The sequence below is a fragment of the Sesamum indicum genome, linkage group LG10 (genome assembly GCF_000512975.1).
Source record: "Sesamum indicum cultivar Zhongzhi No. 13 linkage group LG10, S_indicum_v1.0, whole genome shotgun sequence".
NCBI lineage: Eukaryota > Viridiplantae > Streptophyta > Magnoliopsida > Lamiales > Pedaliaceae > Sesamum > Sesamum indicum.
Window position 1 is genome coordinate 16,394,917 of NC_026154.1, and position 13,790 is coordinate 16,408,706.

The 13,790-nt window shown below is 36.5% G+C and overlaps 1 protein-coding gene across 5 annotated transcripts; it reads left to right on the forward strand.

Annotated features, from left to right (window-relative positions):
• LOC105172908 (RNA-binding protein 28) lies at positions 2,230-11,232 on the forward strand. Of its 5 annotated transcripts, none has more exons than XR_848686.2 (20): positions 2,455-2,553; positions 2,806-2,866; positions 3,109-3,145; positions 3,233-3,363; positions 3,534-3,626; positions 3,710-3,788; positions 4,359-4,492; positions 5,234-5,373; positions 5,859-5,909; positions 6,051-6,133; positions 6,220-6,274; positions 6,863-6,977; positions 7,276-7,774; positions 7,856-8,069; positions 8,229-8,299; positions 8,854-9,022; positions 9,138-9,267; positions 9,456-10,150; positions 10,229-10,416; positions 10,682-11,232. XR_848686.2 is itself a non-coding variant. In XM_011094521.2 (19 exons), the coding sequence occupies exons 1-18, from the start codon at positions 2,455-2,457 to the stop codon at positions 10,136-10,138; spliced, it is 2,844 nt and encodes a 947-aa protein (XP_011092823.1). In that variant the 5' UTR covers positions 2,230-2,454; the 3' UTR covers positions 10,139-10,150; positions 10,229-11,232. The 5 variants fall into 5 exon arrangements, 3 of the variants coding, with proteins under 3 accessions (XP_011092823.1, XP_011092824.1, XP_011092825.1); XR_848687.2 differs by having other exon boundaries at positions 10,242-10,416; XM_011094521.2 differs by having other exon boundaries at positions 2,230-2,553; positions 10,229-11,232.

The following is a 13,790-nucleotide window of genomic DNA, read 5'->3' on the forward strand; positions in this document are numbered from 1 at the left end:
AGCGATGACTGGTCGCTTAGCCTTTTTTGCATGAAGTCTTTTCGCAATACGAGCATCCATGATAATGCGATCTGCAAGAGAAATTATTTAATCACAATATATGAAAACGACATAATGGGAACAAAGGAGAAGACTAATCACCTAAAGAGCCATGGACTTGGAGGGATGTAACACAGAGACCGGCTAACTTCAAGGCGTTCTTCGTCACGAGCTGTTTAGCTTTATACTGATGTTGGGCGAACCTATTAATCAGGTTGTCATCTAGAACCCCCCCTTGAGTTTTGGGTTCAGATTTTGAGGTATGCCATTCACAAGGAAAAGGCCAAGCTTGATTAAGTGGGGAGCGAATAAAATAGAATTTGTCTTTCCATGGACCAACATTTGATTTTAAATTAGCTATGAAAGTGCAGTGAGATAGAAAAAGCCTTGGTCACTCGACCTCTTTGAGGTCGTGAATTTGTAAAGAGCCTAGAAGTTATCAAAGTCGGGTTCAATCCCCATATGGTTCATGACTATGATAAACGCAAGTATATGGTAAATAGAGTTTGGAGCTAATTGCATAGGGTATATTTCTAATCTAGATAATATACGGGCAACAAGTCGTGAAAGAGGAAAGCACAAGCCTACGTCAAGATGAATTACAAAATGGGACAACAACCTAGAGGAGGTTGGTGCATTCGATCGAAAGAGGAAGGAAGAATGATTTCAAAATTTTGGTGGATATGGTATTTTTTCCCAATCGTTGTAGCAATCATCTGTAAGGTACTTTCAATGCTAAGCTAGGGTTTGTTGGCCAACATTGTTTCATATTTCTCGATGGTCATAGTGGGGGTTACGATTTCTACATCATTTATATCTATCCTAGAAGATGGACCGATTAAAAGGAAAGGAGAGCTCGCAAGGAAGATGTAATTAAAAGGAAAGGAGAGGTCGCAAGGAAGTACATACCTGAGAATGAAGGTACCAAGCAAGCAAATGGCACCTAGAGGTAGTAGATTGCACTTAGAAGAAGCAGATCGTAGATGAGTAGCAGGGCTGAGGTCAAATCCTCATATTTATAGGTGTTACACCATGAAAAAACGTGCCAAGATTAAGGGCTGGATGCTAAGAACAGCAAGAGAATCCAAAAGCTCTGATATGATGACTGTTCACTTCTCTTAGCGTGCTCAGCACACTAAGAAGAAGTGGGGGAGTAATGATAAGTATAACCTTAATTTTATCTAAAAAAGACTATTTTGCCTATCAAGGGCTTCAAATTGCAAATTTATCCAGAAGGTCTGCATCCTTTTAACAGTTTGGGTCCAGCGACCCGCCCCGAATAACTCGGGACACGTGGCGGACGGCTATTGGACAACTGAACCCCCTCGTACACTATAAATACTCCTTAATCAGTACATTTATGGTTAGATATTAATTACTTCCAATACTTTACTTAGATCGCTTAAGCTCGCTTATGCTCTAGCGTCCTGCTTGTTGGCGACCTCGATACCATCACTGACTTGAGCATCAGAGGGTTTTAGTTGGGGGCTACCCCAGCAAGCCTAACGATTTGCTTCTTTTTTTTTTAAGGGCCCGTACATTAGTTGGGGAGATGTAGCGATCTCGAACAACCTGAATGATCATTTTCGTCTCTGACTAGGGTAGAGAGGTTGCGTGAATTTCGACTCGGATCAGATTGGAATCTTTGACTGTGAAACATAATTTGATTGGCCGAAATATTTTATTTTGACACTTGTCGGTCATTGATTTGATGACATTATATATATTAAGATATCAATTCAATTGACTGTTTATACTATGAATTGATTTAGTAAATTCTAAAATATAAATAAAAATTAAAAATTAATATATTATTGGCACTTGTCTTTATTTAATTGGGTATAAAATTCATTTGGCTACAGACTTTGAAATATTATTTCCCCCCCCCAAATATTATAACCCTACATGGTGACTATATGAATCCAAAATTTGAGTAAATTCGGATGTATTACGATTTTCAACTATTATTTAATCCGGATCCTGTGGGTTTGTAGGATCGGACTGAAAAAATCCGGTTAATACGGGTCAGAACTGGATCCTTTGAGGCCCAAATTAAGTTTTGCTCAGGATCCATACTTTTGGAACTTGGCCGAAATGCCTCGGAGCCGTTCGATTTCGGTATCGAGATTTATTAGTGTTACTAGTAGGTGTGCTGGGTTTTGTATTTGCTGGGCTCATGTTGAGAATGGCCCGTTGGAGTGTGTACCTTCCAAATTTCAAAAACCCTATATAAAACCCCCGTATAAATCCTTGCCACCAGAAAATCGGCGTCTACGACGGGACAGCTCCGCCGGCCGACCAAATCGGTGTCCAATTATTTACGGTTAAATGGACAAAAGTTGTTAATTCCTTTGTTGAAACGTAGTTCCGATTATTTCTTCCAGCAAAAGAGGGCTTTCGAACTGTTAAGTGGCGATGGGAAAAAGGAAGGATAAGAACGCCGGTGCCGATAATGAGCACTCCCCGTCTACCGTATTTGTTGCAAATTTGCCATTCTCCTTCACCAACTCTCAGGCAATCTTTCCACCCTGAGTGTGTGCATGCGTGTATTTGTATATACTCTTTGTGTGGGTATTTCTATTTCTGCTGTGAGTAAACATGTAGACATCGTTCTATTGATACATGTTGTGTGCGTTGTGTGATTGCGCGCCCAGAGCAAGTGTGTTTTTTTCGCTGCTTGTATGTAACAGTTACTAAGTTCACGCACAAATAGTCTGTACAAGTAAGATTAATGCTGACGTTTTGTTGTTTCTTTTTATATTTTAGATGGAAGAAGTTTTCAGTGAGGTTGGACCAATAAGAAGGTGCTTTATGGTCATGAAGAAGGGTATGCTTACATGAACTCCTACTTGAGGATGGCATTGGATAATTATGTATTTTATCTTAAAAACAAGTCTCCATTTCCCCAGCTGTTGTAATTGCTGATAAAACTTGAGAAACATGATACTTTGGGAATTGTGTTTTTGACTAGTTATATTGGATTTGAGTGGTAGTTTGGTTCTTCCTTGCCGCTGGCTTGCTATTTCGGTTCTAAGTGTGTGCATCTTTTGCTATTTGTTTATGTGTCAGGGTCTACTGAACACCGTGGCTTTGGCTATGTTCAATTGTAAGTTAAGTTTGCATATATTGCATCACCATCTGGATGTTTACCAGCAGTGCGAGTGCTAATGTTGGATCTGTAATATGAATATAGTGCTGCTGTTGACGATGCTAAACGTGCCATTGAGCTGAAGAATGGGTCGACTGTTGGAGGTAGAAAGGTTGTTGTCAAACAAGCCACACACCGTGCTCCACTTGAGCAACGTCGAGGAAAAGTAAATGAAGGTTTGTCATTGTATAACTTGTTCCCTTATTTCTATCCTCCCACTTGTTAGAGCATATGTAAATTTCATGGTTGAAGTTACAATAACTTTTTTCCATGCACTTCTCCTCTGTATGCTCATGTTGGAAAAGTTACGACCATGTTTTGCTTCCTCACGTCTTGTATCTATTAGTTCAATCTGAAGATGCTGGCCATACAGAGAATGACAAGGCTGTTGGAACTGCAGTGGACAAAATTGACAAGTCTTCAAATATTAAAGCAAAAGGTTCTTGCTTCTGGAAGGCTGAGATATACATGCTTGTATATTCATACATTGAACTTAATAAGTATTAATTGAAAACTGTTTAGGTGAGTCAAGGGATAAAAGAAAAGGAACGGCTGTTTCCACTGGTCTTCTTGATGAAGGGAAGAATATCGAAAAACAAAGGTGCTGTTTCAGATGCCATATCGACCACTCTTGTCATTATATTTCCTAATTATGTTGGTTATGCAACTTATGATATGCTGGGTTATATTTAAATCAATAGCCATCTTTGAGATTAAAGTCCAATCATGGATCTCGTCTTCTTTGGGTCCTTTAGTTGTTTTGTTTATTGATTTTTGTTTGATCTTATAACTTCGTTAATTTGAGGACTGCAATTTAGTGCCTACCTGGATCTATTTAGGAACTTCCTTAATGTTTAAAATATTAGTTTACAATATTTTGTATCCCCAAGTTCAATTTCCTCTTTTTGATATCCATAATATAAAAATAGTGCGGGCATCTTATAGTAGCATTAGGTATACCGCATACGCAAATACTTATGGTTACTTTCTCCGCAGCGCTGATAAAGAATGTTCTCTGGCTTTCATTTTATTGGCTGGAGTTTAGTTTTGCTATTAAATTTGATTTATTTAATTTGTTGAGGTATATTTTGTAATTTGAAACATCATTCGCACATTGTCCTTTGTTTAGTTATTTTGATCTAACATATAAATTATTCGTCATGGTAAACAGGGTTGCTAAGACAGTTGTATTTGGTGGCCTTCTTAATGCTGATATGGCCGAGGAAGTTCATCGTCTGGCTAGGGAGTTTGGTACAGTGTGCTCTGTCACTTACCCTCTTCAAGAGGAAGAACTTGATCATCATGGTAAAGACATTTAAACAACTATTTTGGAACACCAACCTATAAAATTCGCTACAAAGACTATCTTTTTTTACAGAATATCCAATGATGAAGCAATGTGATGTGCTGGAACCTCTGTTTTCATGTTATTTTTCTGCCTTCTGAGGCAAAACTATTTATTTATGAAAACTTTAGTCAGCGACAAATTTATAAATTTGAAGTTGTGGGGTTTAGAAGACTGCTTGGTGCACCAGCTTGCTTCTCCCAAATTTCAGAAAATCCTCAAAACTTCCCCAACTGGGTGCATGGGCATTTGACAATTATTGCCTTTAAAGTTCCACCTACCATCTTGGACTGTATCAGAATTTTCCGTTTTTTGTCCTATGGGAAACTCTTGCTTCAGTTATCTGGTTCTTTATTACATTGATGATAATCCTTTTACCATCTGCATATTTTTATCTACTCTGCGTATTCTCAAAGGTTTCTGGCACTTTCATCATGTTGCCTACCATACTCTTTAGTTGTATTTGCATCTTATCATGCTTACCTATTTGGACTGCTTCAGATTTATCAGTACCTAGTAATCTATTTTCTTTTGCATATTAAACTTTGTATGGTTGCCTAATTTAGGATTAGTATTTCAGTAAGAGCTCTAGCTTCTACTTAGACTTTTGCTGCATCTTACCTTTACCAGTTCATATGCTCTTGAAGAATTGAATGCTTTTACTTGGTATTATTATACTCACTGAGGTATATGAGTTTTAGGGCTAGCTCAAGATGGATGCAAAAAGAATGCGTCATCTGTACTTTATACAAGTGTAAAATCAGCTCGTGAGTGTGTTGCAGCACTACACCAAAAAGAGATACAGGGGGGATCTGTTTGGGCACGCCAACTTGGTGGAGAGGTAGAAATATCTCATTCATTGTATTTAATAAAAGGGAAAAAAAAAATCTGGTTTCTGTAGTTAAGATCTTATCATGCTTAAATATAACTAAGTTTATGCAAATTGTGTTGTTGTCTTTATCCAACATTACCCCTTAACACTGCTCAAAATTTTGACTTCTTGAGTTAAAAATCTGAATCTCAATTTCTTCATTATCCTTTTTTTCTGGTCAACTTTTTGTTCTTTTTAAAAAGTCTCAAAACTCCAAATATTGTCACAACGACCCTTCTAATCTAAGTCAAAAAATCAATTTTAGATAACAATACTGATTGATTAAGGGGCTTAAGCTCTGTAATCTTTGGTTCACACTCTTATTGTTGTTGACCGTCGCTTTGATTGCTTTAAGTCCTTGAATGACATGTACTTGTTTGTTCTGAAGTCTACCTTTTGTTAATTAACACAAAGTTTCACAACTAATCATTTTTACCATTGAATGTGTTGCCCAGGGCTCTAAAACTCAGAAGTGGAAACTTATTGTGAGAAATCTTCCGTTCAAGGTTCTCATCCTTCTCTTTAGAATTTCTAGTTTCAGATGTGATTATCACCACTATGTTTACATGATTCAATAGTATTTTCTTGGAGGTTTTGTTTTAAGCATGGAAGTTGCTTCTTCTCACTCTATCGGCTATTGGTTGCAGGCTAAAATGGCCGAGATAAGAGATATGTTTGCTGCTGTAGGATTCGTGTGGGATGTGTTTATTCCTCAAAATCCTCAAACTGGGTAATTCTTTGATATTTTAATCAATACTTTAATTGCTCTGCATCTAATGTTCAACTAATTCCTTCCTTCTTGTTTGCATTTTGCAGGTTATCTAAAGGGTTTGCATTTGTTAAGTTCACATCAAAGCAAGATGCAGAAAATGTATGTTGCATATTTTCTGAATATGTTTTACTGGAAATAACTTGACACTAGGTACTATGGTAATGTGGACACTAGCCATAGGAATTAGCTTGTCCTCTTTTCCAATTTTGTGTAAGAAAATCATACTGAAGATTGTAAAGAAAGGGATATAAAAGGTGTTTGGCGGAAAGAACATGGTCTGCCTGGTTGTCAAAGTTTTCACTTGATACTGAAACCAATACGCATGTGGAGCATCTTGATACAGGAGCAATAATGCCCATGTGGGGAGAGGCGTGCTTATTCTCAAGGGGTTTCTCACTGATTTTGACGCAATTATACTTTGGGGCGTACTTGTGTATGGAGCAAAAATATTGTATCATATTTGGATTTAGAAAATGAATAAAGAACTTATACCCCTTTTCATGAATAGCTTGCAGCATGGTTGTTAGGACGTTCTTCCAGACATAAGTGCAGTATGAAGTCTACTGTTCATGGGCAGACTCATTGCATTGCATTCAGAAAAACTTTTAACTGCCTTAGAAGCATTTGTTAAGCTTTACTTGTGTTAGTGAACCATTGCTATATGGTTGAGTTTTTGTTCTTATGCAGGCTATCAAGAACTTAAATGGGAAAAAGTTTGGTAAAAGACCAATTGCTGTTGATTGGGCTGTTCCAAAGAAGATTTATACAGTTGGAAATAATAATGTTGCTGCCGTAGGAGATGGTATTTGACCTCTTATCTTTCTTCTTTGAAGTTAACTTAGTTTTTACTCTCTGTTGATTTTCTCTAAGATGTCCTTACTCTTGTTCTATACTAGCTACTTAATTAGCTAGAACCTTGTTCTTATCTTATCTAGTGATGTTGAAAAAATATTTGTAGGAGAGTATCAGATTCGAGAAAGTGTTTGTTTACTTGTCACGCAAGGTTGCGCATAGCTATTTTTCTCTGTGTAGTTCGACATCTAGGAGATCTCCTTGATAATTGTTTGATACTATCTTTCGATTTCATGTTCTGGATATAGGTCAGGAGAGAGATGATGAAAGTAGCAGCGAATCGGAAGATTATGATGTGGAATCAGTTGGAAAATCAAAAGAAGCACATGATAGTGATGATATGACAGATGAATCAGAATCAGATCCGGTTAATGAAAATGAGAGTAAGCCTGAAGTTGATTTTGAGGAAGAGGCTGAGATTGCAAGAAATGTACTGAAGAACTTCATTTCATCATCTTCTGGAAATGTTTCTGGAAGTGACGTACTGCCAATGGAAAACATTGATGATGAAGCTATGCCAGTTGAAAAAAAGTCATATGATGCATTCGGCACCCATGGTGCAGCCACAGTGAGTGATACCGGAGGAAACCAGAAAACTATCAAGTCAAATCAAGGAGAAGATGAGTTGCAGAGAACTATTTTCATTAGCAATCTCCCTTTTGATGTCACTTGTGAAGAAGTGAAACAACGTTTTTCTGCATTTGGAGAAGTGCAGTCCTTTGTACCGGTGCTTCATCAAGTCACAAAGTAAGGATGTGTGTCTTTCAAAGTGTTTTACATGCTTCACACATTATCCTGACTCTATGGGCATCTTCCATATTTCTGCAGACGTCCACGTGGAACTGGATTTCTCAAGTTTACAACACTGGATGCTGCCAATGCTGCATTTTCAGCGGCCAACTCTGTTGCTGGTCTGGGTATATTAATAAAAGGCCGAGCTGTGAAAGTGCTGAAAGCTTTGGACAAGAAATCAGCTCACAATAAAGCATTGGAGAAGGCCAAAAAAGATGATCAGGACCATCGCAACCTATACCTTGCGAAGGTTGATCTCCTAGTTCTCTCTCATTTCTTGTCATTATATATTAACTAAAATGCATCTGATCTATTGATCGAGAGTTATAATGTTGGTATTTATAGTTTTCCTGTTTATGCTGGGACATAACTTTTACATGTAGTTTTATGTTTTGTCATCTGTTAACAGGAGGGTCTTATCACAGAAGGGATGCCTGCTGCAGAAGGAGTTTCCGCCAGTGATATGTCAAAACGAAAGAAGTACGTAATTTGCAGAGGAAGTCCTTGTCATTATGTTCACTTCCTCACATGGATTCTTATTAATGTCTCATATGCTGCTATTACTTTGAGTTGGTCAATTTATTTAGACGATGGAATTAGAAATGCTATGGTTGAATACCGTACGACAATTAAGACTGTTACTTTTTTATCGTCCTCTTAAACTTACTGATGATCTGGTATATATGCCATTATTGGATATTATTGCTCCTTGTCTGAAAATCAAAGACATAGGATTGGCCAGCTCCAAATGTAAAGCATGAATATATGCCAACATAACAGAGCTCTGGATATGAGGCCATTTGCCAGCATAGCAAAGCTCTGGATATGCAGTTGTTGCCGCTCACTCTTAAGTCTTAACAATGTCTTCTGAAGTGATTGATGGATGTGAGGCTATGGAAGAGTGTTATAACAACTGTTTATTTTAAAACCCTCAACTAGCTGATGTCCATCTTTGACATGTTTTTTTCTTTTGGATATTTTTGTCTTCACATGTTTTACCACTCTTTGACATTATTCTTACTGACGACATGTAGGTTGCATGAAGAGAAGATGGCTAAGCTCCGTTCCCCAAACTTTCGTATATCAAGGACAAGGCTCATTGTATACAATGTACCAAAGACAATGAAAGAAAACGATCTTAGACGACTTTTTATGGATGCAGTTATTTCCCGTGCCACAAAGCAGAAACCCTCAATTCGGCAGGTTGAATATGGTTTATTGTAATTGATTTCTAATGTTAAGGATACTTCATCAGATTTATTTTTATTGTTTATTGATAGAAAGAGTTTTTTTATATAACCTTTTTATGCATGTGCAGATAAAGATCTTAACAGATTCAAAAAAAGGAAAGGAAGGCCAAAAAAGTCGTCCACGTGGAGTAGCTTTTTTAGAGTTCACAGAGCATCAACATGCACTTGTGGCCTTGAGAGTTCTCAACAATAATCCTGGTCAGTGTCTCTTAAGCAAATTATAGTCTTTGGTTCTGTTATTGTAGATTGGTTCCATTTGCTACAGCCCAGTCATTTCCTGGGTTGATCTTCATCCATTTTGCTTGGATCAAAAGCCAACTTTATGCGTTTATTCAATAGAATGAAAATGCTACTGAAATTGATGCAGAGTTCTTAATGGTATACAGATACTTTTGATCCTGAACATCGGCCTATTGTGGAGTTTGCCATAGATAATGTCCAGAAGCTGAAGCTTCGGCAAGAAAAGCTGCAAGTTCAGCAGCAGGCTTCTAACAGTGGCACAGAGGATTTGCAGCAAAATGACCATTTAAGCAAAGCCGGTTCTAATGCAATCATGAAATCAAGAAAGCGCAAGTCCAGAGATGATGATGCATCAACAAAAACTTCGGGGTATGAAAAGATGGAAACGGAGAACAAACTTAGTGAAGGAACTGCTCCCAAAGGAGGCAGGTTTACCAAGAAGCAGAAAGGTTTTGAAAGAGGGGGTTTTTCATCAGAGAAAAAGTTAAAAAGATCAAAGCCAGACGTTACAGGTCAGCAGAAAGGAAGGCAGGCTGGTGGTCACGAGACTCTGCCTAATGGAGGTTCAGCCAATATTTTTAATAAGCAAGAAAGCAAAGAAGCAAGAAAAAGAACGATATTACATGATCGATCTGAACAATTGAAAGAAGGCAATGGTCCAAGGAACAGAAAATGGAGTAAAAAGAATGATCCTGTGGGGCGTGATGTGGTGGATAGACTTGACATGTTGATTGAACAATACAGATCCAAATTTTCAGGGAGCGACTCTATTCAAACTGATGACAAGAAGCAAGGCTCCAAGCAGCTTAAAAGATGGTTTGAAACATAATTTTCTGACAAGGCAAGTTAAGTTTTATGCTTTATTCCTCTGACATTAGGTTATTTGTTATCCAGGCACTTAAATTTTGATGATCTGCAGGAAATATGAAAAGAAATCCAACTCCTCAGTGAAATAGATTTGGTGCATATAGGCAGAACATAAGGAATGTTGAACACAAGAAACATTCGATCTTCAGAGCTGCAAATGTGTTTGTATTTGGTGTAGATGGGATCGAAAATATGAGGGGTTGCTACACTTGGTTTCAGTAACTCCATTTTTGGCTGAAGGTAAACTTATTTCCTTCTTCCCTCCATTTTCGTGCCCAAAAGATGGGGAATGCAAATGCTCAAAACTCTTAAAAAATTTTGTACAAGCAGCACTGGGAACTCAAGTTTGCCACACCCTCAAATTTTCCTCCCAACCATCAAGGGGAAATCATTTTACCTCTCATTAGCTTTGGAATTTTCTTCTCCACTCATTTTCCCTTGTAGTAAAAGCAATCTGTATTCTTGATGGGGTGTCTTGAAGAAGATTTGGGTTGCTTTTTTGCAGTGTCATGATGGATCATTGTCTGGCATATGCAATTGACACAAAGCTAGTGTCAATGTCTATATATTAAAGGAGAAGCTGTATTGTAATATCTAAGCCTATCTGGTCTCCCTTTTTGGTAGGGCAGCAACTTATCCGAGTGATATAGAAGGTGGTGGGCTGCCTGAATAATGCGTAGTGGAGAAATAAATTATCACCGCCCGGAATATTAAGGTCTAAGGCAGTGCACATGATGTGTTTCGCGTGCGTTGTCTTTTGTTCCCCAAGTATTTAGCCTTTTGTGGTGTGTTTGTTTTTATAAGACCGTGTTTGGTTTGGTGCGTTAGGTTGGATATTCTAATTTATCCTAGTGCAAGGTGTACTTTGTTAGGTTGAGGTGATCGGTTCTAAATCCCACTGAGAGTTTCTTTCCGAGCGTAAGAAACAAGTGTGGCGTTATATTTACTAGAGTGGTGTTTATGAAGAGGTACGTGGGGGAATATTGCACTTTCTGTCCCCACATGATATAGGATGTTGTGTTTGTGGTTCTATGGTTTTTACGTTTGGCTCATTTAGTCCCGTAAAAAAAATTATAGCATATTTGGTTCTATAGGAGAAAAAATTATAATATTTTTGGTTTCAAGTGTTATAATTTTTTAGTTTATGCGATAAAATGTGTTTAATGGGATAAAAAATGGAACATCTTTTATAGTGTGGACCCAAAAGTGCAATTTCCCCTGTAGATGGTCACGGATTTTGCTGCACTTGTACTACTACAATTACAGTAGTCTGGAGAGCATTGGGATGGGCAGAATGAGATTTTAACGGAACTGGAATTGTTTTGGTTAACCAAACCGACATTCTAGTTGAGTCAGTGCGGACAAAAGAGTCGTAGTGGACACGGACTTGTCAAAATGGCAGCTCACATGGGCCTCCTCTCTATTCCTGTCCTTTTCTTGGAGCATCTTTCTTATAATTCATTAACACGTCTTAGTCTTGATTGCATGTGATTTCATAAGAGAAAAAAATGAGATAGAATTAATTTGGTTTAGACGTATTTTTTTTAGAATATTATGTGATTGGTAAGACAGATATGAGATGATGGTAGTTGGCATGACGTGCAAAATATATTAATTAAGAAAGGAAATTTAATAATTGTAGGTGATATGATATCACTTTTAGAGTAGTAATATGTGTTTCATATATATGTATATATATTTTTGATGAGAAAATTATTCGTATAATCAAGTATAATGACTTGGTCGAATGGAGTCGATGAGATATATCTCACAAAAAATCACAACCATTTTCTCAACTTCACTATGTACGGCTTGCATCCTTTGTGTATCTTATCATTATTATTTTCTAATAAAAATGATAGCTACATTATGACTTTATCACACCCATCAATAACCGAATTTATCTATCAGTAATTATAAATAAAAATGAAATTACAAATTTATGGATAAAAAACAATTTACCTCTTTGTGTTCTAAAAAAATAAATAAATAAATCTCATATAAAAAATAAGTTAGCAAAAAATGCCCTGTGAAAAAAATAAATAGACATAATACCCTTTTGGTACATTTTTAGTTTTTATTTAAATAATTACAGTTATACTCTTTGTCATAAACAATTAAATTAATTCAAAACATATAAAAAAAGAAAAAGAAAAGAAAAACAAAATTGGAACCTTTCTTCTTACCCCGCCCGTCCCACCCCTCCCTCCCTCCCTCGCTCAGCCCATGCTGCCGCCGTCACCCTCCCCTCCTCGCCCCCTCCTCTCTCTTCATATATATATATATGAGATATATATATATATATTTACTTTATATATATATATTATGTATAAACAATTCTAATATGGAGGGGGAAGATGGCCGTGGCGTGGACTGGGACGAGGGAGGGGGCCTGCGATTGGGGAAGGAGTGGGGGGGAGGGGAAGAAAACTGGATTCTTTTCTCTTTTTTCTTTTTTTTCTGTGTAAATTGATTCAATTGTTTAGGATAAAGGATATAAATATAATTATATAAAGAAAAACTAAAAATAGACTAAGTTTCGCCAATTTTTGCCATTTTATCTCGTTGTTGTTCGATTTACAATACTTTCTAATATACATATTAGTGTATACAATATTTACTTAAATACATAAGTGAATATACATATGTGTATGTATATGTAACGTGAGACGCCACATGCAATATCATTTTATAGTAGAAAATTTTGACTTTTTTTGTTTTATTTTCTCTTTTTCTTCATCTCAACATGCTTTTGGTTGTGATTTTAAATAATTTTGCTATCTCAAACAATTTCTTTTTTGAATCTACAAAAGCTTGAAAAATTTCTGTCAATTAAATTGTTGATTGCAATTTCCAACTAACATGTGGACGTGAAAATAATTGAGGTTATGGATATGCGAAAGAAGGGAGGACCTCATGAGTTATGGATTAGGTAGGATGATCATCCTCATCTCATTTTCTTCTATCCATCTAACAAGAACTGGGGTCCGCTTCGTTTATGAATTAGGATGATCATCCACATCATATCGTTTATCATCAAAAATGAAGTTACCATGATGAGTACCGGATTCACTAAAACAACTTTAGTAGAAATTCTAAAAATTATCGGGCTAGTCTAGTTGTTGTAATCTATTTAGACCCTGATATTCATCAATTCATATTACAACGTTATTTAATTTTAATCTTGAGTTAATAAGACGAATGGATAGATACCTTGTGAAAAATTAATTAATTAAAAAAAATATTACCTAATTTGACCATTAATCAAGTACTAAATCTACTTGGTAAAATGGACTTACTATTAATTTTTCTGCTAGTTCTTGTTGTATTTTCTTAATCTGGAAATTTTCATTTATAAAATTTATGAAAATAAATTGATTGTCTTGATTTGTTACTAAGATTAAGAGATCTGAAAAGAGATCTAAGAATAAATAGTAATGTGTTTAGTGTCAATCATTGTGTGAATTAAATGATAAGGTCCCAAGAAAAGCACTGTGAATGTGCTTATCTTAGCAATCCAGACAGTGATACTCTATTATTGCATTCATCAAATTCAGATGGGCAAAAAGTGATAAAATAAAAATAAAAAAGAAAGAAAGGGTAGTAGGAAGATT

What these genes read in the sequence shown, in the direction of transcription:
- LOC105172908 (XM_011094521.2), top strand. Translation starts at nt 2,455, where the DNA reads ATGGGAAAAAGGAAGGATAAGAACGCCGGTGCCGATAATGAGCACTCC. An exon ending in GGAAGAACTTGATCATCATG is followed by an intron (nt 4,493 to 5,233) that starts GTAAAGACATTT and finishes TATGAGTTTTAG; the next exon opens with GGCTAGCTCAAGATGGATGC. An exon ending in CAAAGCAAGATGCAGAAAAT is followed by an intron (nt 6,275 to 6,862) that starts GTATGTTGCATA and finishes GTTCTTATGCAG; the next exon opens with GCTATCAAGAACTTAAATGG.